Below are 25,238 nucleotides of genomic sequence, written 5' to 3' on the forward strand. Positions count from 1 at the left end.
AGTGAGAATAGGTATTCGCATGGCACTTTTGTAGCCGGCACTGCAAGGGGACAAGGAGAAGGGGGGGGTTGTATGGGTCATGGGTTCTGGAGGGGGGAGTCAGGGGGCGGGAAGTGGAGGGGGGAGCATGTGGGCAAGGCTGATTGGGGAGGCACAGCCTTCCCCATCCAGCCCGCCATACAGTTTCAGAACCCCGATGTGGCCCTCAGACCAAAAAGTTTGCCCATCCCTGATTTAAAGTATTTATTGTATTTTGTATAGAAAAAACTCATTTTCCAAACAGAACACTTCTAAAGATACATGCCTAAATTAGACTGGAAAGCTTTCTACAGGGAATAATCTAACCCAGGGGTCTTTTCTAACCCTAACTTCTATAATCCATACGAACATCAAAAACAATAGCTTACAAAACCTGCACTTTCATCAACTAATCCTGGAGTGACTCTGGCAAATCACAGCACACAGGAAGTAAGTCGTGGCTGACAGGTAGTTGCTGTGGAGATGACGCAGCTGTTTACTGAAGAATCTCACCTTTATAAGCATGCATCTAGCAGAGAGGCTGCTGCTGAAAAACATGCCAGTCTAAGGGTCTGTAGAAGCTGGAGTTGAAATCAGTGGCAACTGGCTTGGAAAAAAATACTATGAGAGGTAGGGCATTTGACATTTTTAAAGAGGGAATGTGCTTATGAATGTGGGTGAAATCAGGGCGTAGGGTGAGTTTCTGGAGCAGGGAGAGGAGGCTCAAATATGCTGACTACATCTATTTCTGTATTTGTTAACCTTGAAGGAGGGGAGGATTCTTCAGCTAAGAAAGGGGCAGTGAGGGCAGATGACGATGGTCAGCAATTTCTTCATTTTAACTAATGATGGACCAAAACCAAAGCCTTGGATTCATTTTTTTTTTCTTGGATGCAAGGACAAACTCTATTGACAAACCCACTCCTATGGTTTTGTTCCTGAATCAAATCCCATTTCCCAGTTCCAGCTCAGATGTAGGGTCAGGTTCTGAAGGAGGGTAAGGTACAATGCAGACAGAGAAAATGTTTTTAACTGAAGTTTACTATCTAGTAAATCCCTCTTTGCTGAATTCTATCTGCAAGCGTTTGGCCGAAGAGTGGAAGGATAAATGCAGCACAGCCCTGCTTCTTACCCTGCCAAAATGCAGCCTCTTATCACAGGACAGTAAGTGGAACACACTTGTAGACGTTAACTTCTTGACACTAGACCATCAGCCATCCTGTTACTGGATAGAGCTTCCTTCAAGCCGCATGGGACTTTGGATTTAGTTCTTGTCACAGATTTATGAACCTCAGATGAGCTTGCTCATCAGACAGATTACCACACTTCCCGGCATGTCCGTCATTTTAACCTGGAACCAGAAGAACTCAGGTGGCCATGCAAGCAGCCTGATCTACAACAGAACTCAACTGCCAGAGGGAAATTAAATACATCAGCTAGACCGTTACCCTTGTACAAAAACAAATGCTTACTTGGTAAATGGTGCTAGCAAACCTAATACTTCCTGTGTCAGTGGTGTACCATGGAGGTTGCATAATTAGAGTTCGCAGAGTGCCTAGGGTTTTGTGTCATTGGGTGTACATGGCCATTGCCAGCAAAGCCAATGGCGTATGAAACCAGAGCCTTCACAGCAGGAAGCAGATACAAGCTTTGCCAGCTCATTACAGGCCGGCTATTTAATGTATCCTTGGCTTACTCAGCAGAACAAGTCTTTAAAAAAGAAAGAGAGAGTTGGCAAACTCACAAAGCTGTTGATTAAACTAATATTTTCTTGGCTGGGTGTCTCTAAATGACTCACTTCTGTGTGCCTATTCAGTGCAACTCTACTGCCTTGAAGCATAGCTGTACAGGCCGCTTAAAATAAAGACGTTACTGGGACTGGGACAAAATGTCATTTCACTAGGGACTTCGCAGACACGCTTAAGGAAACGCTCTAAGCAGAACTGTGAAAACTCTTACCACGGAGTCAAGAATGCAATGTAAAAATAGATATTCTTCCCCCACCGTTTCAGTGAGTTTATATCCTGGGAAAATATTTTAACTAAACAAAAATAGAGACCCTGGGGGCAGGGAGGGGAGAAGAGAGTATTTGATTGCCAAGATGCAATACCAAAAATAGTCAGTTCAGTTTCTTCACTGGAAAATACCTGGTTACTCCATGCATAGATTCTGGTGATGAGGTCAGGAAGTCCTTTAAATTATGAAGCAGCAAAAAAAGGTTTTAACAACATTAACAAATCATGACTGGGGGGTGGGGGGTACGCAGGGCGGGCGATCTCACACAAAGAAATTCAAAGCTCAAAATGATACTCAAGGGAAGAATATTCGCTGACTCAAAAATAAAATGACAGTTTGAATGAACTGGTCCAATTAGAGAGGCCTATGCGAAGTGGCCAAATCTGCATCTTCCAACTTATTTGTAGAGCTCTTCACTGACCAATGATTTTGCAGAGGGTGGATGGCTTGGAAGATTGGGAACAGGAGCTAAAGGTGTATTTTATCGCTAGTGCTAGAATCTTTGATTCAGTATGAACTTCGATTTCCCTCGTTTTGTTTTGTTTTCTCTCGTCTTTCATTTTTCCTGACTGCTGCTGTAACTGGTGTAGAGTCCCCCGGAGTTAACACCCGCAGCTCTCTGAAAATGTAAAGCCCAAATGACCGCTTTAACTTCCCCGAGGTACCCCATGGTCTGAGGATATCTGTGACCCTCTATCATTACTCATGGTGGCCTTGCCCCACCAAGACAACCTTTCTCCTTTCACTCAAAGCCCTTGTTGCTAGATATTGCTCAGAAGCATTCATTCCCTTTAAGCACTTCCCTTTTTTCCAGTCAATTTCACTCACCATTTCTACCCTTCTCCAAACTCTACTCAGCCAAATCTCAAGAGTAGTCGTCGTCTTCTCCTTCTCTTTTCTGATCTCACTTCAGCATTAATTATGAACCTAATACAATCAATGGTTTTGAGTTGTTTCCACTGCAGGGCAATTGCCTAGGACACATAACACACAACTGGACAAAGCACTAATTACACATATACTGTAGGGAACAATTCTGCATGTTTGTTTGTATTTAACGGATGACCTAACAGTCAGGTTCTCGAAGTTCTATGATGTCCCATCACTGCCCTGACCTAATCAACTCTAGTCACATCCTCTTTGTTTAGCAGAATCTCCACTATTCTTTTCAGCCACACATTCAACTTGATCATTGGTTGCTGATTCCGTTTCTGAAAGGGGTGCCATTATGCTTCCGAGAAAGCCACTTTAATGCCCTCTTCTTTACCAAGCTACAACAACAATTTTAACACAATTACACTACAGATCCCTCAGTGGGAGTAATATACACGTATGACTTTTTCAGGCTAAATCTAGCCCCTCTTTCACCACCAGAACTGGCTGATTAGACCTTGTTCAGCATGACCCAGAAGTACAAAGATACATGATGAAATAGCCAGTGTTCTGTTTTGACTGTTTTGGAGTTGAACAGAAAGGGCAACTTAACTGTGAAAACATGCCGGCAATTACTCGTGGCTGAATAATGAATAACTGAAACAAAGAGAAGCATTCCACAATAGATTTACAACAGACAAGTCAGAAAATAAAATGAGCAGCTCTGGGGTGGGTACTGTCTGCTGCCAGCATTTCCAACCAGCCTTGGGGTCCAGCCCTACAACACTTGAGATCATTGGAAGCAGGTTTGGATTCCCCTAAGAGCACAGATGGCAGATACCATTAGTCTAACGCCTGGTTTCTGCAAAACATTTAAGTACATGCTTAGCTTTAAGCGTGATCTTACGCCTCATTCCTCATACAGTGGTGTATGGGGGTTTGTTAAGAAAGGTTGTGGGGAGTGAATAGTGTGTCTGGACCTATGTGCTACCCAGGTTCACTCAGAAGAGTTTGTACTGTAAGTACTGCAAACTGATATCAGTGTCTATCATGGTCCACTACAAAAGAAAAAAAAATACATCACAAGACACCTGCTTGCTAACAACCCTCCTCTACCACGCTCTATTACTGAAGATGGGCTTGAACCAAAAGCACAACTTCTAACATCCATGACGTCTGCATCCAGGTCCTCCCTTCATGGCCAGCCCCTCTCCCTAGGACCAGACTGAAATGCTGGAATTGATCTGTTCTCCTCCTTGGGAAGGTCTCCATCTGTGTCCATAGGTTTGCATCTTGGGCCATCTCTAATTCTACTCAAGTTCAGTTAAAAGTGGGAGCAAACAAATCCATATCAGAGTGAGCCCTGGAGTTTTTCAGGCATGGCCTATATGCTGATAATTCCCCTCCTCTGGCCATAAACACGTAACCTAGTGACAACAACTTCTTAATTCAATATAAATTGATGGTCAAAATCTCTTAAATAGCCCCTCAAAATTACAAGGGAGGGACCATTTTAATCTACTTAGTAACCAAGATCCAGTTTCTTACTAGGAATGGGATTGAGCCGAACTTCTGCCCAAACCTTTAACAAAGCCTTTTGGTAAATCGAAAAACACTGATTTCATGTTCTTCTTCCCAGCCTCTTGAATTTCTGTGATTTCCTGCACTTTCACTGCTACCAGAGAGAAAACGTGCCTCTCATGGCATTCACAGGAGAACATCTCACGTTCTCATGCGATTTACCGGACAGTTTGAGAGACCCCAGCAGGTCTGAAGAAAGCACTATGATTTTGGGCACCTATCTGATCACTGGAGCTTTTTGAAGTTCACCTGCCATTATTTCCTCCTACATAACTTCATAAAACATACATGCACAATGCACATACTGGAAGCAGCATGGTCTAGTAGTTAAAACTCATGACAGTCAGGCGAGCTGAGTTCTAACTCTAGCTCTTCTCCTGTCTCATTACGTGACTTAAGACAAGTTACTTAATTCTTCTCTGTCCTTCAGTGCCCCGAGACAATACTACTTCCCTGCCTCACAGGAGGTCCTTAGATGGAAGTGTTGTTATTAACTTCTATTTTTAAGACATACACAACTACCCACCAGCGCTTCTTATAACCGTTAGCACTGCTGAAATGCAACCACAGAGGCTGAAACCATGTCCGCACAGCCACTGGCCCCATCAGAATCAGTTGGAGCTATGTCACTACTGCAGACCCGGCTGGGAGATTAATGCCTTCACTTTGCCTCCAGATTCTCTTTTCAAGATTATTATTTCCATCTCTAACTGCAAATTTGGCTTAACCTGCAAATTCCAGTCACTATCAAAGTTGCAAACTCTTTTTAATTAACTGTGTTTAAAAGGAGACTGGATTTTCTAGGCATCAAAATTAGAATGAGGAAAGGATTAAAAGAGTAATTTGCACTTCAATAGCACATTTCACACAAGGGTCCCAGAGCACTCTATGAACATGAATAAAGGGAGCCCCAACCAGAATCATGAGGCAGGTGTTATTCTATCATAAGATTTTCTATAATGCCCATGCCTATGGTACTTAAGCACTGCACATATAAACGGGATCTCAATGCTCACGTCCCAGATAGGTTTCACCTACTATTCTCAGGTCCTAAGAAGCACAATTATATTTTTTTCCCCTCTGTGTTGTGGGTTATCTCTGTTTGTTTCAAGAGATGGTTGCAGAGACAAAGTTTTATCAGACAGTCCGGTTTTGCAGCATGCTCTGAAAATCAGTCGACTCAGAGTCTGGAACTGTCTAATCTCCTCTTGTACTTTAGTTCCACAGATGAACCTCTTCAACCAAGAATGCTATATTTCCACTTCCCAGAAGCACTGACCTGAGCTTTGTTAATTGCATTAACCTACAACAGGGGTCGGCAACCTTTCAGAAATGGTGTGCCGAGTCTTCATTTATTCACTCTAATTTAAGGTTCTGCGAGCCAGTAATATATTTTAACGTTTTTAGAAGGTCTCTTTCTCTAAGTCTATAATATAGAACTAAACTATTGTTGTATGTAAAGCAAATACGTTTTTTAAAGTGTTTAAGAAGCTCCTTTTAAAATTAAATTAAAATGCAGAGTCCCCCAGACCGGTGTCCAGGACCCAGACAGTGTGAGTGCCGCTGAAATTCAGCTCACGCGCTGCCTTCGGCACATGTGCCATAGGTTGCCTACCCCTGACCTACAAAGATACAGCTGTCTTGGTGGGTCAGCAATGGAGGTAAACTGTTGCAGGCTGGCCCTGATCTGTTGATGCCTTTGAAAACCAGGCCCAAGGCCTTCAGTTGGCATCAGAAGGGAATTGGGAGTCAGTGGATGTGCTCGATTTCACAGATGAGAAAGCTGAGGCGGAGAGATGAAACTTGGCCAGGATGTCACACAAGTGCATGACAGAGCTGAGAGTAGAAACCAGATACTCTGGCTCCCTGACCTGTGTTCTAACCTTTCAGACATACCATCCTTAATCAGAGAGAGAGAAGGCTTCCTGGACCCTAGTCCATTGTCCTAGTCCTCTCTATTTGGATATTAACTTGACTACGTCACAACCCTCCTGTATTGAAGCCCTCTGCTGGCCCCTCCATAGCCCTGCATAAGTCTGCCCTTCTCTACTTACCCAAACGTATCACTCTTCACATCAGCCTCACCCCATTGCTGCACCAGTGATGCCACCTTCGGCATCACCTACTTTTCACATCTCTGTGCATGTTTCCAACATTAGGACTCACAAATGTTATGGCTACAAAGTCAAACACTCGAAAGTCAGGAAATGCATATTTACAGTTGCCTGTGCCGTCTTCTGTATATGCAGTATGATCATCTTTAATTACGTGTTCACACACTATCTTTACCACACAACCGCTGCCTCATGCAGTGCATAGTACAGATGCATAAGAGGGAAGAATTAAGGTAGCATGGGCAACCTTAGGACTGGCATTACCTATCTTTTGATTGCTTGACTTTGCAACCTTACAAATGTTGTTTTGATGTAGTTTTTTTCTGTAATGATAACTAATCGGCTAATTGATTGCTTTCTGCAAATTAATTCACGTACTTTTACAACAACAATGGAATCACTATGGAAGAATCATTCCACATAAATTCACGTCAGTGCTGAGGTCTTTGCCTGATAGCTGTTAGACTAACTCATGCTGTCACTGAATTTTAAACAAGAACATTTGCAAGGCCTATCTTTCTTTCCCTGGACTGATCTTGCTGTCAGCACCATAGAATGCTTTGGGGTTCCCGCCGGCAGGTCAGTGCTTTCCTTGTGATTTTCAAAGTCAGCTCCATAGGAATGCATGAAAGAAGAGTAAGGTAAGGAAAGAGAAACGAGCCCAAGTAGGAGCTGTTACAAATAAAGGAGTTAATGTTTAAAGTCAGCCAGGATGGTGGAACAGTCCTTGAATATAAATGATACTCCCCTGCTTAAGTCAGGACTGCGGGTGTATTTTAGGTCAGGCTATAACTGTGCGGCTGCAGAGAATGAGGAAAGGAATTTTTTTTAATTCAAGAAAGGCCTTCCCAGCTTCCACCTCCCGCATCCTAAATTTCATAATCTTAGGATAAATCTTAGAGGATCAGCAGCAAAGGTTCCAAACTCATTATTATGACATCTCCAGAAATGCTCTTGCTGCTCTACATGGTTCTTTGGCTGGCTGCAAAGCAACCACACGGTGCTGACTGGAGCCACAAACCACTTCATTTAAGGAAAATAAATGGCCTCAAACCAGCCTATTGTCCACTCCGGCAGAGATACCTGAACATTCCAATCTGTCTCCTATTTACTCTGGCCTGTCCCCAGACTCCATATTACATTTTTAATTTGTAATATGTCTTACAGGCAAATCTCTATACTTCACACATCTGGATAATTGCTTTTTCGACTTCCTGCTCTGGGGATAGGGACGTTTGCTTGTATGCCTACATTATACTGCCTCAAATTTGCAAATACAAGCTGCCTTGGGATGTGATTCTGTATAGATCTTGGAGTTGTTCATGACAAGTCCTCTCTCCCACTTCTCCCCTCCAGGCCTGCAAGTGTTTTGACATCCTTCCCGGCTCCTATTTTTATATGGTCATTTGCATGACAGGATCTTCCTGCTGGATGCTGTGCTAGACATATTGGGCCAATATTTTACTTTACAAGTCTATCAGCTTACACACCAGCCTACAAAAGGAGCATTCACTGAAGACCCGATATGCGCACAGCACCTTTGAAAGAATGCCTGGCTCGTGATACTCACTACACAGGCTATACTTTACAAGTACCCAACAGACAAGTGCATACACTCCGGTCATTTTAAACCAGGCAACATGAATTAGCAGGAGTTTCTAAAGCAAATAATCACCTTGACCCTGTGACAGAGACCTGCCTCGCCTTACATCCTCTCTTGTCCAGTTCCACATCCATGATGGTTCCAAATAAAATGCTATTTGGTTTGGCCTGCATCCGCTTTTTACCTCCTGCTCGTTTTCTATTCTCATCTGTTTCAGCTTTGAGGACGAGACCATGTGATGTCCGCTCTGCTGGCAACAGACTGCGTTCGGCCTTTTGCCGTTTATTTCTCTTCATTTTCTCAAGGACGTTTGACACCTTATGGCCTCCAGCCAGACCACCTCAGGCTGTTGTCTCACAACCGAGGCAGCTCAGCTAATGTCTGACTAGGAGACATCCCCACATTCCCTCCAGGAAGCCTCAGGCTGCCACAGGAAGCCGCGTTGGTGACAGAGATGGCCTGGAAAGAACATGGCTGCAGCCCACCCAATCTAATTTGGAGGGACTAAGGAACAGAAAGGAGAATCTCAGCTTTTATTTAAAAACAAACGAATAAAACTTTCTAGCCTTTTTCCTTGCAAAAAGCCTTGAAAATGGTAAAAAGAGCCGTGCCAAACCACCCGGGCCCCAAGTCTCCTTAAGCAACCTTTTCAACGAGCTCCCCCATTGTGGGCACTCCAGTTTGCAGTTCAACTCTTTGAGGGCAATCAACAGCGTCATCAAGGAACACAGCCTCTGCAAAAGAGGTTTCTAAACACATACAGTAGAACCTCAGAGTTACAAACGCCTCAGGAGTGGAGGTTGTTCGTAACGCTGAACAAAACGGGATGGTTGTTTTTTCAAAAGTTTACAACTGAACATGGACTTTATACAGCTTGGAACTTTACTATGCAGAAGAAAAATGCTGCTTTTAATCACCTTAATTTAAATGAAACAAGCACAGAATGTTTCCTTACCTGGCCAAATCTTTTTTCTTTTTCTTTTAAAACGTTCCCTTTATTTTTTTAGTAGTTTATATTTAAACACAGCACTGTATTGTATTTGCCTGATTGCATATTTCCAGTTCCAAATGAGGTGTGTAGTTGACTGGTCAGTTCATAACTCTGGTGTTCGTAACTCTGAAGTTCTACTGTACGTACACTTCACTTCAAACACAGGCAATACACAGAGCTACTGAAAAACAACAAAACCCTGCACCCAAACTGCTTTGGGATGTGAACAGTGTCTCTTCAGGGGCCTAGAACCCTCTTCTCTACCTTCTCCCCCTGGTCTTTTTTGCCTATTTTTGGTCCCTTTGCTCTCTAAAATGGCTGGTGAGAGAACCCTCTTTTTATAAAGTTGCAATCTCTTGTATCAGTGATGCTTCTGGTCAGCTTCAAAGCCCTCCCTATAAGCGATCAAGGTCTGCTCTCAGGTGATTTGTTGCTTGGTTACTGGCTCACCGGAAAGGAAGCTAATTGTCCAAGTATGCTTGCATTTGAATAGGAGACCCTTCAAGTTAATGACCTTTGATCACTTTGCATTGTTTGCCCTCTGTCTTGGAATTGCAGTACAAGATGAAGGCAAAAAGATAAGGAAGAGACTGACAGTCTTACAGCCAAAATGGTGCTTACAAAACAAAATGGACTTAGTAGTTTGAGATACATACATATATGAATCGTCACACCATGTATTTACACAGAATAAATTTTTACAAGGCACTATTAGTAGGAACCTTGGTAAACACCAGGGGTGGGCCATTTGCTCCCCTTTTCACATAGCTGGACTTCCTATAGTCCAAGTATCCTCTCCTTCTGATTGTTGCCCATTGCAAAACGAGTGCTGAATTTCCCTTAATAAATTAACCTTAAATCAGGCTTCCAATCAGTTTAACAGCTTGGCATGTGGTTTAAATAAAAGAAAACCCAACGTTCTTCCTTTCTCCTGCTAAAACTACCCTCGGGTTGGCTCAGGTGCCTTTGGTGGCATTGGAGGGTGAATAAGAGGTTCATTTTAATGTTGTCATTGTCCACACAATTCCATTAAACAATTATATACAGTGGAACAGGACTGGCCAGAATCCAAACAAGATTTACTGGCTTTAGCTTAGCTACCAAATATCTGTTATTGTAGGTAATGAATATTCAACAGGAACACAAGAAGGAGGAGGCTATAAGCATTCAATCAAGAATTTCTAAACAGATTCTTCCTAAAGGGCACAATAGCGGGATTTGATCAAGACACTCCTGCCATTTAAGAGAGCGGCTAGCTGCAGAAACGTTTGATCCTAAACACTAGACAGGGTAACTGAGACACCATGCAATCATTTTGATTTTAATGGAAGGGGAGAAAAGGTTCACAGCCCACATGCATGTGTGAGAACCTTAAATTTGTTAGGCAGCAAACGTTGATAACCTGCTATGGGTTAAACCCGATTTAAACAGATTGTGGAAATCTGAACAAATTACAGTTCCATTATCAAAGGGAAGAGATGAATGAATAGCTCATACAAATGACTTATCCAGTGACTTTAGCCTCTTATCTTGCACGTGGGACACCACAAGCAGACTGAGATTTTGCTAGTTGAAAGTATCTGACAGATTTTGTTTTGCAAATCTTGGTTTAACTATGAATTGATCATGTTCCTTACAACTATCCCAGAGTCAGCGTCCAAAGTGTGTCAGTTGTGACTGATCTGATAAATTAATTATTTCTGTCCCAACTGAATGAGTGTGAAAGCGCCTCCTACCTATTCAAATCTAAAATTCAGTTTCCATGAACAATTTCACATCTGATTCTGAAATTTGACTGCAGTGAATAGTTAACTTGATTGCCCAAATGACTGCAAAAAAAAAAAAAAAAAAAAAAAAAATTACAAGGAAAGGTATGACCAACACTTGGACTGAAACACACCTGAACTTTGATGGAAATTTGGATCTGGATGTGAACTTCACAGCTGACTCTGCTGTTGGAACCAATTAAAACTAGATCTGACCACTCCTCCATTTTGGGAAAGTGTGGATCTAGATCTGAATTTGGCTGGGTCCACCTCTATTTTTCATACATATCTTCCGCCCCACATCTCAACATGTTACAAGAAGACTATTCTATAGGAGTAAACCTGGACTTATTAAAAATGCTACAAGATACTACTAGCATCACGAGGCAGAGCGCTCGAGAACACAGTCTGGGAAGTCCTGAGTCCTATGCCCAGATCCGTCCTTGGACAGTACTCTGAATACATAAAGCACCACAGCCAGCATTTTCAAAACTAGGCTCTTAAATGTAGGCATCTAAGTGCATATTTAGGCACCTAAGTAAGGGGACTGTGGAGCTGCTGGGTGCATCGCACCCTTGAAAAGTCAAACTATTGTTTTAGTGCCTAAATATGTACCTGGAAGCCTAACTTTAGACACCCATGTCTTGCCCTATGTGTATAAGGGATAAATTCTGCTCTCAATTACACCAATATAAATATGGAGTAATTCCACTGATTTTAAAGTCTATGGAGTTGCACAAGTGTAAATGAGAATAGAATTGGTCCCTAAGAATGATCATCCATCATCTCAACTAATGAGGTTTCTTTCTACTGTTTGCATTAAATATGGTATTTAAGTACATGTGACGGGTCAAACAATAAAGATCTCTGTGCACTGAAATGGCTACTCAAGAAAGCAGCCTAAAAATTAAACAGTTCATCAATTTATCAGCTCCTGAGATGAACTGGAGTTAGAAGATCATAACAGTCACACCAAACCAGTAATTTCACCTGTGAGAATTTAAATCAAGGCAGCAACATAAATTTCCTCCATTTACAGATGCCATATTTAAGAGTCAACCCTTACTTGTGCCCAAGTTCATGTGCTATGGTAAATGCCAGATTGAGACCATTGTCTTCAGCAAGGACACACTTCCTCTTGGCACTGCATACACCTCCCAGGTAAGCGATCCCTGCAGAAAAGACACAGAGAACATTCCCATCAGTGCTGACAAAATGTCTCACACATTCAAAACACAGGGAAGTCAGCCAGCCATAACGCAGTAAAACAATGATGCAGGACTTGAGAACAGTACAGCAATTTGTTCACAAACTCATCTGATGATCTTGTTCAGCGTCCTCGTTCAGAGTGAAACGTTCCAGCCTGTTTTTTTCATCACATAGAAACCATTCAAATTAGGCATGTTCCCCCTTGCTGGAAAATATATTTAATCGTTAGTTAGGGTGACCAGATGTCCTGATTTTGGGGTCTTTTTCTTATATAGGCTCCTTTTACCTCCCACCCCCATACTGATTTTTCACACTTGCTGTCTAATCACCCTATCATTAGTAGAGACTCAGAAGTCCAGGTGAGCTTCTCTCTAGAACCTGTAGCAACTGGTAGGGCACTGCTGGGTGTCCTCAACAGGCTTTTAAGTGGAATTTTCTTTTCACCTACAGTATCCTGCTAGAGAAACAATTAAACAATACAACCAGAGCTCCTTAGAAAGATCTTAACCATTCCCTTTGTTGCCCATTTATTCTCATGCTTACTGATGGGGTCAGAGTCAGGAAAGCTGGCACACTATATACAATGAGGAACAAAGTTAATGGAGGTGACAAAAATCTTCTAATGCTCTCGTGGAATTTAGGACTTGATCCTGCAAATGCTTACTCACAGAAGTACTCTCATTAGCTTTTATGGGGCTGCTTGCATGAGTGAGGGTTTATAGGACTGGGGCCCAGTAATGGCTGTAGGGCATTTTACACCTCTCTGCAATGTGAGCTCCCAGTTAGATCAATGGGTTTTTTGTAGAAAGACTGAGAGCTACAGTGGAACATGGCCCTGTGTGGTCAAAACTTTTCCCTGGCTACTGTTGCTGGACAGGCAAATCTGAAACCCCAGAAAAACATTCCAAGTGTTTGCATGCAAAGCAGGATTTCCCAAACAACATGCAGCTAACTAAATGCTGAGGATCAAATTTCCACTTTAATTAGGATCTTGCACAATGCGAGGGGAAAGGGGAAGTGCAGAGACCTTCAATAATTGCATTTTAATTTTTTCAAGGCTTAGGTTTTGGTTTTTTTTTTAAACCAGGAGACAAGGGATCTATTTACCTGCCGTTAAGTGCTGCTCCCACATAGAGGCGGCTTGGGGTTCAGCTGCCTTTAATAATTAGAGTAAAACAACGACAGCAACTGTGCTATACAAGTAGGACCATATTTTAACTCAGATCATCAAAGCACACACATCATGTCTTAGTTTATCAGGACAGAAATTGTGTAGAACTCTCTGATTAGGTTTGGAAGGTGTCCTTTCCTATTTGTATGAGTTTTGACAAATAATATCGCTATTTATGTGCAAGGGGGTTTTGGATGGAATGGTGAGGTAGGTAATTGACTTAAATGTTTGCATTATTAGTGAGAATGGGGGAGGGAGAACTTAATCAAAATGTACTGAGTGTAGAAGTCCAGATTTCTAGCAGATGAAAAAATAAAATCAGCATAAATTCCTATTTTATTCTTGGCAATCAATGGCTATCAGACTAGATTCTGGAACTTCTTTCTCACATACAATGGCACTTTATAAGTAATCCCACCGAAATCAATGAGAAAATTTATGGTGCAATGTGCTATTCAAAGTAAGGGAATGAGAATTTAGCCCACAGAGCTGACGGGAGAAGAAAACCACAGAGCATGTAGATGTGTGCAACATATCCCATGCTTCTAATTCTTCTGAAGGGAGAAATAGATAATTCGCTATATTTAAGTCCACCACCATGCACTCAGATGGCACTGATTATAGTCTACTCCTTCTCAGCCTACTTGGAATCAACCATTTCTGGAAATATTTTCTGCACACAGGAAGGTGCAGTTTGGGAAAATTCTAGTTTACTGTAAAACCAACAATGGAAAGTGTGGAATTAAAGATTAGCTGCAAGGCTTTGGGTCAGAAGAAGGGAAAACTGAATAGCTCACAGTCACTGCAGATGGAAAGGACGTATCAGATGAGCCAGGCCATCCTCTGCTGTGCCTCATACTGTATTTTTTAATTCTTAAATCCTCTCCCAGTATCTGAATAACTTGGTTGGCGCTGAGGAGGAGGCGGCATCCTTTGTCCAGGCTGCTCTGCAGCTGCTACTCCAGCAGAAGAGATGCTGTATGTGTCGCTAACGGATTGCCAGCCCCACTTTCCATGGGGGCAAGGGACTGGAGGGTCCACAATGGCAGACTTTTAGGGCCCTCTGTACTCCCCTAATATGCATGTGCATGCACACACAGACACACACCTTCCACCTCTCTGTATTGTCCATGGGAGTTGCCCTGTAGCTGGGATGCATGTCATGCAAGAGGTGCACACCCCTTGTATGATCTCCCTCAACTGACCCACCAGAGAGAAAGACAACTGTTCTGTTGCAGGCGGGACCTCTCTAGAATTGGCCCCTAATGGTAAGGCCCCACACAGTTTTCAATCCAGCCCCATTTCTGCCACAATAACTGTGAAAATTTGGACGTTGCACTATGCCCAGAAGGTTGGTAAACCAACGCTCTGGCAGACCAAGGAAGGACCACACATTGCCATGCCTGTAGCTCCCTTTTTGTAACAGCATGCTCAAGCCCCTTGATATACAAGTCCACTGCCAAAGACAGCAGCAGGTAGGATTTCAAAAGGCTCTCATCCCAAAGGCAGTTACTTGGGAATTACACTAAATAAGGGCTGTGGTTCCATGAAGTACCACCATATTGCATCTCTTATAAATCAGCTAAAACTTAACACAGCTGTGTGGGGAAAGTTCAATGAATCACCTTGGGGCAGAGTTCAGACCCTCAGTTGGAGTTACAAAGTTTAACTACCTAGGGCGAAATCCTGACCCCACTGAACTCAAAGGCAAAACTCCCACTCAATGGGCCAGGATTTCATCCCTAGGCTTCGTGAACCTGATCTGAGGTCAGGGGAAAGACGTACTGACTTCGGTGGATTTTGGATCAGGTCTCATGTTGTCTATAGTGAGAACTAAGAGAATATGTAAGGATACCAAAGAGGAGATTTGATCTTTTACTGGGGTGATAAGATAAATAGAATTGAAGTGTGAGTATGACAATCACCACAACAGCATGGAGGGATGAGGGGTCACCACAGAAAGAAGTCTATCAGCTGGCAGGTGGCACAGAATCCCTAGAACTACATGTGAGTTTCCGAAATACCCTTAATGACCAGGTTGCTTTTAAAGATAGATTCAGTTAAGAACCATTTAAGAAGCATACTTCTTCTCAGACAGCAAATGACTCCCATTACCAGGAACTGCTGCGATGAAACAATATGGCATGACAGAAGCCACACAGACTATTCCGTTCCACTCTTAAGAGGTCCTGTCACCATCCTGCATGGAATAATTCTAGAATATAAACTGACAGCTGCTCGGGGCAGTCAGATGAAATCAAGATACTGTAATAAGGGATTTATAAAAAGATGTGGGATGAAATTCAGCTCTTGTTGTAAGCAGATTCTACTCTACTGAAATACACCATTGCTGAATCTGGCCCAGGGTTCTGAGAACATTTCAACAATTGCAAGTACAGTTGACAGTGAAATGATCAAAGTAATGGAGTTACTTAAAAGCCAGACAACGTTTTTTTCAGACCGCTAATCCTGAATCTTCCCCATTAATCTCCCAATTATCCATCTTGAGCAGAAAAATATGTCTCCTCAAATTAGCCAGATCTTTAAGATAACATATATCATAACTCCATGGAGCATCTGTTGCATGAGAACATCACATCTACTCTCAATGGTCCAACACACAAGCAAGTTTAGATAGAATCATTTAAAACTTTCTTCAGATTCTGATACCACTTAAATTTCACAATAAGGGGCTCACTGAGAGCGCTGCTCTAGGATGGAGTGGGGCAACATTACCATATTTCAGCAGTTCTCAAACGTCATTGCACCGTGAACCCTTCCAACAACAAAAATTACTACATGACCCCGGGGGGGGGGGGGGCAAAGCTTGAGCCAGCTCGAGCCCCATCGCCTCAGGCTGGGGAGCCAAAACCGAAGACCACGGGCTTCAGCCCCAGATGGTAGGGCTCGGTCTTCAGCTTCAGACCTAGGCCCCAGCAAGCCTAACGCCAGCCATTTGAGGGTCCCAACCCACAGTTTGAGAACCCCTGCTATATTTGAATGATGTGGGCTGGTAGAAAAAGCTATAGTTTTTGGCAGTAAATTAAAGAGGATAAATCTCAATTAAAAAGCTGAACACAATGTAGAGGCCTCAAATGGCAACCCTCCATGAAGCTGGAAGGTTGTTCAGCAATTCTAACCCCTGCTGGAAGTGATCGGCAACAGCACTGTAATGTGCTAAAGGCCTCATTACTAGATAATGGAAAACTAGAGAATTGCCAGTGATTAAGGATATGTAAACACAGATGGTCGAGAGAATAAAATGATTCAAGTAAAGAGATTAAGTGTTCCCAGTATCCACACGGATTCTATTCGGCCACTATAGAATATTGGCAATGACCAACATTCCAAAACTGGGGTGACCTAAAGCTACATCATTATTATTATTAATCATGATTATTACAGTAGTGCCTAGGGACCCACCAAGTTCAGAGCCCTATTGAGGTAGGCACTGTATGAACACAGAGTAGCACACAGCAGAAAGTTTGTCACCTAAATCCATACGAATCTTAAATAAAAGTTTTGGCTTTCAGAGGCTTGGAGCACCTGCAGATTCCAGAGGCTTTCTGGAGCATCAATATAAGAGCTGTTGGAAAAAATTAAAACTTAAAAAATGTTGACTAAAAATTGATTATAAAAAACACTGTGTGTCTATTACCTAGAAATTTAGGAGCATAACTTTAGGTACCTAGTTTGATAATTGTGACCAATATATTTGGATTCAAACTCTTAGTTCAGAATGCAAGCAGTGATGCAATATTGATCGACAAATGAATACAAGAGTTCTTTATTCCATAAACATATCTGACACTGGATTACAGTTGACTGTATTTCTAGCACATGCCATATGCTGCTCTATATTAACAACACTGACTAGAGAAACATTGGACCTAATGGAAGTATAATCACAGCTGAGGTACAATCTTGTTTGGCTGGATTCTGTACAATATAGGTTCTCTCTTGCAATGGATGAATGCTTATCTTGTTTGACTTTTTATAACTAAAAAATATCATGAGGAAAAAATGTTTGATTAAGCCCCTAAGAGTAAGATTCGTATTTGAGCCTCTCGAGTCTCCAAAATTAGACTGGAAACATCATGTCTTCAGGCTCACTCATGAAATTCCTGGCATGCTGAGGCTAGCCAGGCTGGGAATACTAGGAGAAAGGCTTCCCGTCATTTGGCAAGTCTGCTTCTGGCCCTGGCTGGAAGCCAGAGGTGTGTGAAAATGAAAAAAAGGGGGGATAAGTGAACTGAACTTTTTCAAACCTCAAACTGTTCTGAGGCAAGTGTGGAGATAATCTCTGGATGGAGCGTTCTTATGCAATCCAAACCAGCTCACTCACCCCTAACAGCCACGACCACTTCATTTTTAATAATAAAAATGCTGAAACAGGAGCATCAGTACAGAAGGGAGAGTAAAGCCAGTGCTATTTTGAAGCATTAGTTTGATTTTTTTTTTCCATTCTTCCCCTGAGGAAACTGCATAATTACAGTATGTAACTTCTGAACTTGGGTTTGAACATATGATGCTATCTAGATTTCAACAGAAACCCACACACAACTGTGTAAACTCTGGTTTTATCCAAAAAGTTGTCACATGTAAACAGTTTGCAGCTGTTAGCCTTGTTGCCAGCTAATGAGACCTTTTCTAGAAGTATTTCCAAGGGGAACGATTACTTTCCTCCTACCAGCTCAATTAGGTAGTTAGGACATGACATAATTGCCAAGGTGATCACTAGCAAGAGCTGGAGGATGTAAACTTCTGAGGCATTTACCCCCAATTAATCCTAGAATGATATATACTGGGCTTACTGCTGACAACTGGGGAATGACTAATCAGCTCTCCCAGCAAGCCAATTGCCCAGGTACTCTGGCTTTTAACTTTGCAACTTCTGATTTACAACTGCTCTCTGTTTCTCAACATTCTTGTCTGCTCGTCCCCTCCTGACACAGCACACCTGTTTTACAAAAACCTGGGCTGTTCTTTGCATTTTTTTCAATGCATTTGCTGCTGGTGGAAGGTGGTAGGCCAAAAGCTCTAAAGCAGTGGCTCTCAACCTTTCCAAACTACTTAGGGTGACCAGCGAGCAAGTGTGAAAAATCGGGACAGGGGATGGGGAGTAACAAGCGCCCATATAAGACAAAGCCCCAAATATTGGGACTGTCCCTAAAAAATCAGGACATCTGGTCACTTTAAAACGACTGTACCCCTTTCAGGAGTCTGATTTGCCTTGCATAGCCCAAGTTTCACCTCACTTAAGAGTTACTTGTTTACAAAAATCAGACATAAAAATACAGAAATGTCAGAGTACATTGCTACTGAAGAATTGCTGATGTTCTCATTTTTATCATACGATTATAAAATAAATCAGAATATAAACATTGTATTTATCATTCAGTGCACAGTATATGGAGAAGCATAAACAAGTCCATTGTCTGTATGAAATTGCAGCATTGGACTGACTTCGCTTTTTATGTAGCCTGTTGTAAAACTAGGCAAATATCTAGATGAGTTGATGCACCCACTGGAAGACCTCTGTGTACCCCTGGTTGAGAACCACTGCCCTAAGGCATGAATTGCTGGTTAGTCACAGAACAGGGACAGCCTGCTCAAAGCATCAGTGTCGGAGGTGCACACATGCTTAAATACAGAACCATCATTTTTTACCACTCCATTCCCTGCATTTGCTATTACTCAAATGTGGTTATTCGACACACCCTCTCATCATGCAGCTCCCAGACTGTCACAACCAGGCTTTTTTGCAGCCTCTGTCTATTCTATTCTTCCCTCTACCTAAAGGTCCTGGACAGGAAGATCAGAGGCCTGGTTCATTGCAATGGACTGTTCCTCTGTTCAATGATCTGCTCTGCATGTAAAAGTGCAATTAGATCATTCACCAGGAGTAGCTCTCCCTGACTGTGAGGTTTAATAATAAATAACAACAACAGTAGTTCTCTCTTCTGTAGAGCCTTATGCACAAAGGTTTCCACACACTTCCTCCGAGATAAGCAGCTAAATATCTACTAATTCGACAGCTGGAGAAGGGAAAGTACAGAGAAGCTAGCTGACACATCTGAGCTGGAAACAGAACCGAGATCCGTCCTGAAAACGCACGTCAGTGGATAATGCTTCCTCTAAGTTTAGAAATATTCATGGCAAGACCTGAATCAGGAAAAGAGCACCTGCTCAGGCTCCTGTCCAGTGTGTACAGCACCAAGCGCTAAAGTACAGCATGAGCAGTGGCAGTGCAATTTCAACCATCACTACCGCACCAGTGAGCCCAAGCCTTGGTTGGGAGGGACCATCCAGAAGGGTAGAGAGCCAAAGTCTCTCCTCATTTGAGGAGGATATGCTAATTCAAAGCCAGCAGTGCAGTTTTAGCAGCACACATTCATTTGGCTTAGTTCTGGTCAGTCATTTAGATGTCAATTTCTGTTATTCTTGCAGTAACAACATGGTTTCCATTACAGTTTAACATTCACATGAGAAACCTGTTTTCCTTAGCAACAATTTTCATTGTCACTGGAGTTAATGAAAACCACACTGGAAACAATACAGTCATTATGAACCAGAAGAAGAGAAATTACAATGCAAGTTTCCAATGCACAGGAGACGGCTGTGGTTGGGTAGGAAGAAATATTCAAGCCAAAAGCTCTACACAGAGTAAGTTACAATGTTCTGAAAGTAGCAAAAACTATTCAGAAAATCATCTTTTTAAAAACAGAGGTCTCATATAATGGAACATGCAAGACATTGTCATTGCAAGCAGTCAGGAAGAGCAGATTCCAAATAGTCTCCTTCATAAATATACATTTACCCTTAAAGGGAAGGTAGGCCATGAAATAAGCAAGTTTTCAGAGTGCACAGGCAATGGATCTGCACTGTAGATCTGCAATCTGCACTGGCAATGGATCTATCAGTTTTCTTCTGTTTTATTTCATTTCGTGACACAGCAGATAGCCCCTGTCTGTCCCAGTCCCTCCCTCCCCCATCAATTAGTTGTAAGGCTGCAATACTGTAAGTACAACTCTTTCTTGGAGGTGGTGGAGGAAGGGGCATTTGGAGACGTATTTAGTAGAGCTGGTTGGGAATTTTTCAACAGAATGTTTATTTCCTGGATAATGCCGATTCATTGATTCTGAAACTTTTGGTGGAAATCTCTGTTTCAACAAACTTGGCAGGTCCAAGATAGAAAAGAGAGAGAGCTGCTCCCAGAGTAGCCAACAGCCTGCTCATTAGGGCACTTGAAATGCAGAAAACCCAGATTCACCTTCATGCTCCAAATCAGCCAAGAATTTCAACGTGGGTCTCGGACATCCCAGGATCAAGCCCCTGCCTGGTTCTCCCACAGGCCCTGATCACTGAATGTTGAAACATTTTGAAAGGTCTCAGATTTGTTTAGGAAAGAAAACAGATTTTTCAAAACCTTGACCTTTTTGCAAAACAGAATGTGGGTTTTCCAGCCAGCCCTAGTACTTAAGTCTCCATGACTAATTTTCAATGAGCCGTTAGTGCTGCTCTAAAACTTTAAACGTGGGCCCCAGATATGTCTGAGCATTATTGCAGAAAGGAGACCATCTCAGTCAGTAGGAGCACATTGTAGAGGAAAGCCCTTTCAAACTTTGTACAGTCCAGTCCTTCAGCTCTGCGGTAGAGGTCTGTTTGGGTCTAATTTTAAAGCCTGACCTGAACCAGACTAGACCACAGCCAATCCAAACCAACATGAGCCCGAGAGTGTCGAGTTGTTTTCATACCCATCCACAACCCAACATCGGTAGTCGGGTCACCATTGGTTTGGATCATCTTGCAAGGGTCCAGAGTAGTCGGTACGCTCAGTGATAAGAGACTACCCGACCTGAACTGAGCCCAAATGTGTAACAATTACACCCAACTCGACACTTAGAGTCGTGACTCAGGGGGGTGGAAAGACCTACTCTATGGCACCCTCTTTTTCAGAATGCTACAGATTACTTTATGTGCGCGGATCTCAAAGTGGTGTTCAAATATTGACTAAATAATCCCTACCTCTTCCTTGTGAGGTAGACAAATATTATTACACCTATTTTACATTTGAGTCCTGTGATCATTATGCCTTGGTTTACCTACAATATCATACACTGAGTTGGTGGTACAATTGGGAACAGAACCAGGGACTCCCTACTCACTGCTGTATCTAACTATCTTCTTATAAAAGGTGTCCATCACCATGGCATCTGAGTGCCTATTCCTTCTAACCACTAGGCAACGTGCCACATCCCAAAATTCAATGTGATCTTTACAGAAACCTTGCTCCTCCTCTAAAAGTCAGTGCAATCTCCAGAATTTCACCTCACTTCACCAGCATTCAGTGTACTCTCTAGAGCTAGACAACTTCCCTGTGGACTGATTGTTGTCATGTGGATCCCAATAAACTCATCTTCCTTCTATCTCTGAAAACAATGTCACTTCCAGTACATACAACTGTTGTCACAGCCCTGAAATCCCAGCAAGGAAAATAAATGGTTTAAAAAGGAAACGTGGTTACTTTTTGAATCCTGTGATTTTCATTACAAGCTAAGTAATATAAGCCTTCCCTGACGTTCACAGTGATAATAGCTATGGGTAAAAAGCAGATGTTTCTAGAGCTGATAGCATAATACCCCTCAGGACACAGTGTCCTAACAGAAAACTGCCTTTAAAGGAAATAAACTGTATTTAATAGCTAAGAGAACAGAAAGATTGCTGCAGACTAAAACATCCACAGCTGTCAGAAAGTTGGGTCTAGTGCTTAAAGCCCTGGACAATGTATGTATCACAAGATCTGGGTTCTAATCAGGACAGCTAGATTCAGACACATTGCGTTACCCTGGGCAATCCCTAAACGTCTCTGCTGACATGAACACCGTGAGGCTTGATTCAGTTATGTTTGTAAAACACTGTGATCCTCATAAGGAAAGCAGGACAGTGCAAACTATGAAAGCTTATGGGTATGCTTTGCTGCCACTCCTTTCTTTTCCCTAATTGCCACCCATTGTACTAAAGTTAGTCTAGTGCAGGGGTCGGCAACCTTTCAGAAGCGGTGTGCCGAGTCTTAATTTATTCACTCTGATTTAAGGTGTCGCGTGCTGGTCGTACGTTTTAACGTTTTTAGAAGGTCTCTTTCGATAAGTCTAATATATAACCAAACTATTGTTGTATGTAAAGAAAATAAGGTTTCTAAAATGTTTAAGAAGCCTCATTTAAAATTAAATTAAAAATACAGAGCCTCCAGGACAGGTGCCACTGAAAATCAGCTCGCAGGCCGCCTTTGTCCTGCGTGCCATAGGTTGCCTACCCCGATCTAGTGCTTGGAGCCCATCCCAACCTCCCAGTTCAAATCTACTGCCTTTGTTTACTGTCTCCCTGCCATGCTATGTTTTTCCCTCTGCTCCTTCCTGGGCTTCCGTAAGACTTTCAGCACCCATGGACAGTTTACCTGCTCACTCACGGACATGCTCACCTACAAACAATCCCCAAAATGCCAAAGTCAGCTGTTTCTGATCTCACTTGCACTAGCTTTACATCTGTGCAAACCAACGGACTTCAGTGAGCCTCTCGTGATTTACGTAGGCATGTCACAGGCATTCTAAAGGAGCATGGAACCCAAGACTCTCTCCTGGCCTCTAGGACAAGTGTTGTTCACCATGGGTAGCATAAAACTGAAGACAAAGAGCCAGATTCTACTGTTGTACGCCCAAAGCAAAGCCACTGCAGTCAGTGGAGTCACTCAAGTTTACACTGGTATAGCCGAGACCGTAATCTGACGCCCCTGAGCTAAAGACACCAGTTCCAAGCCTTTTTCTTCTCCATTGTCTCTTCTGCATCTGCCCTTAGAATCCCTTCACAATTCTCCTTAGCATACACCAGCCTTCCTCACCCCCAAGGTCTTGTGTTTCAGCCATGCCCCCTAACCGAGAGAACTAGATGAGGCTAGAGAAGTCAGAACTGACTCTTACTTGGAAGAAGGAGTGTCTGAACCAACAGAGAGAGCTCGAGCTTCTCAACTGGTTGGTGATGGGTAGGTTATGGTAAGGTACCCTTTCTACCGAAGAAAGGACAGTAGGGCAGATGTCCTAAAGTTCCTAACTTTTCTAACAATCATGGGTCAATCTCTAACTGAAGCTCACCAGTGCTGCACCTACAGAACATGCTGTATTATCAACAGTGCGTTATTCAGAATATTGTCTCAACTGTACAGCATTAGTTACTGACAACATTCTACATTGTTTGTCAGAACATAAGGCCATAGAAAAAAATATTCACCAAGCTGGTGAATAGCAGGTAAGCGGTAGGGGTGGGGAGAATTCTTCCCTTAAAAGTAATTCCAGGAAAGCTAACAAGCTCAGTAAGCCATACTCCTGGGGATAAAACATGAGATCTAAGAGCTCAGCAAAGAGACAAACCAACGCCCCATTTGTTTGACATCTCTCTTTGTTCACTGTGACATCCCCCATCCCATTAAAGGTATTCCTTAGCTCTGCAGACCACCGCCTCCCTTGACAACAGCCAGTTAATAAATCCACTCAATCTGGCATGACAGTATGAGTCCCTCAATTAAAGAATTACCCAGAACACAGGAAGCAGGGTATCCCGGAATGTTTACTCAACTTTGATGTGCTAATTGCCACATTCCTAAACAACTCTTTCCCTCTTCCATCCCAGAGAGATGGGAGCCCAAGGTGCTGCTGAGAGCAGATCTCAAGCAGAAGATAAGTACAGCTCTGCTTTGCATTTCAGTTATTATTGCTACGTTTAAAGCTTTGGACATTTAAGGAACAACAGGTCAAATCAAGCTAAGATTTCCATACATGGATGCCTAAAGCTAAGTAGCTAAATCCATATTCTGCCATGTGAGAAAGGGGCCTGGTTTTCAGGAGGGCTGGAGCACCCCCAGCTTGCAATAAAGCCATACACCTGCACAAATTAATATGCAAACTCTATTGTCTCTGGCTCCAATCTCATTAGAGTAAGAGAGCAAATACGAAAAGGGCAATAAGAATTGGCAATGAACTGAGGAATCCCGATAATAGATCCAAGTATTTAGCTACCTCTATGTGGTAATTAAGGTTTGCATGCTCTCCGTACTCACACACACAAAATGATGTTACCTTCCCTGATGATTTACAGCCTAAGCAAGACAAGACACATGACACTAGTTGCACCATGACAAATGAGGAGGATAGGAAGGGAAGAGTGTTTGAAAGGAAGGGTACATAGGAGAGAAGAGGCTGATTAGTGGATGAGAACAAAGAGTGCACTAGGCATACAGGGAATCTTGGTAGAAGGCATAATGGAAATAGGAGACGGAGTGAACAGTAAAGCAAAAGGATTGGCAAGAGAGTCAATAGTGATGGGGCACGATGTGATTGGAAGGGAAGAAGCTTTTAGTCCTCTTTTTAGAGGATTTTGGACTGACGATGGAAGGAATTAGAGTATTCTCAGCAGACATGGGGTTCAGCAACAGGGACAGCAAAGAAATGGTGGATTTGTAGAAGTTAAAGAGAGAAATGACAGAATTAGCAAGGGATGGGCTATGGAAAAGGAGGGGAAAAGAGGCCAAGAGGATGCAGAGATTGGGTTTGAGGAAGAGTGAATCAGGCCTACACGGCACCAAAATCCCTTTCTCACAAGACTGAGACCAAACTGGCAGACATCTTGAGAGATCTACTGCTCTTGAAAGATTTCAGGAGCATCATAACATGAACTGAAGAAAACAGGCCCTTCCAGTTTTGGGACGGATTCTGAATCAGAATCCCAACCCTACCCTGAAATGTAACAGGGTTCATATTTGAGGAGCTGGTTTTGGCCCAACCATGTTATGTGCACTCAGAATAAGTTACAATCATTAAGAAATTATCACTCTCATTTGAGAGGT

General features: G+C 42.6%; 1 protein-coding gene across 1 annotated transcript in view; it reads right to left on the minus strand.

Moving 5' to 3' along the window:
* Positions 1 to 25,238, minus strand: part of ADAMTS17 (ADAM metallopeptidase with thrombospondin type 1 motif 17) — a 278,450-nt gene that overhangs the window by 168,319 nt on the left and 84,893 nt on the right. Inside the window, exon 8 of the mRNA XM_050967133.1 lies at positions 12,029 to 12,134. Within this exon, the coding sequence (XP_050823090.1) occupies positions 12,029 to 12,134 (106 nt within the window). The remainder of the gene's footprint in view (positions 1 to 12,028; positions 12,135 to 25,238) is intronic.

The sequence above is a fragment of the Gopherus flavomarginatus genome, chromosome 9, assembly GCF_025201925.1.
Source record: "Gopherus flavomarginatus isolate rGopFla2 chromosome 9, rGopFla2.mat.asm, whole genome shotgun sequence".
Taxonomy (NCBI): domain Eukaryota; kingdom Metazoa; phylum Chordata; order Testudines; family Testudinidae; genus Gopherus; species Gopherus flavomarginatus.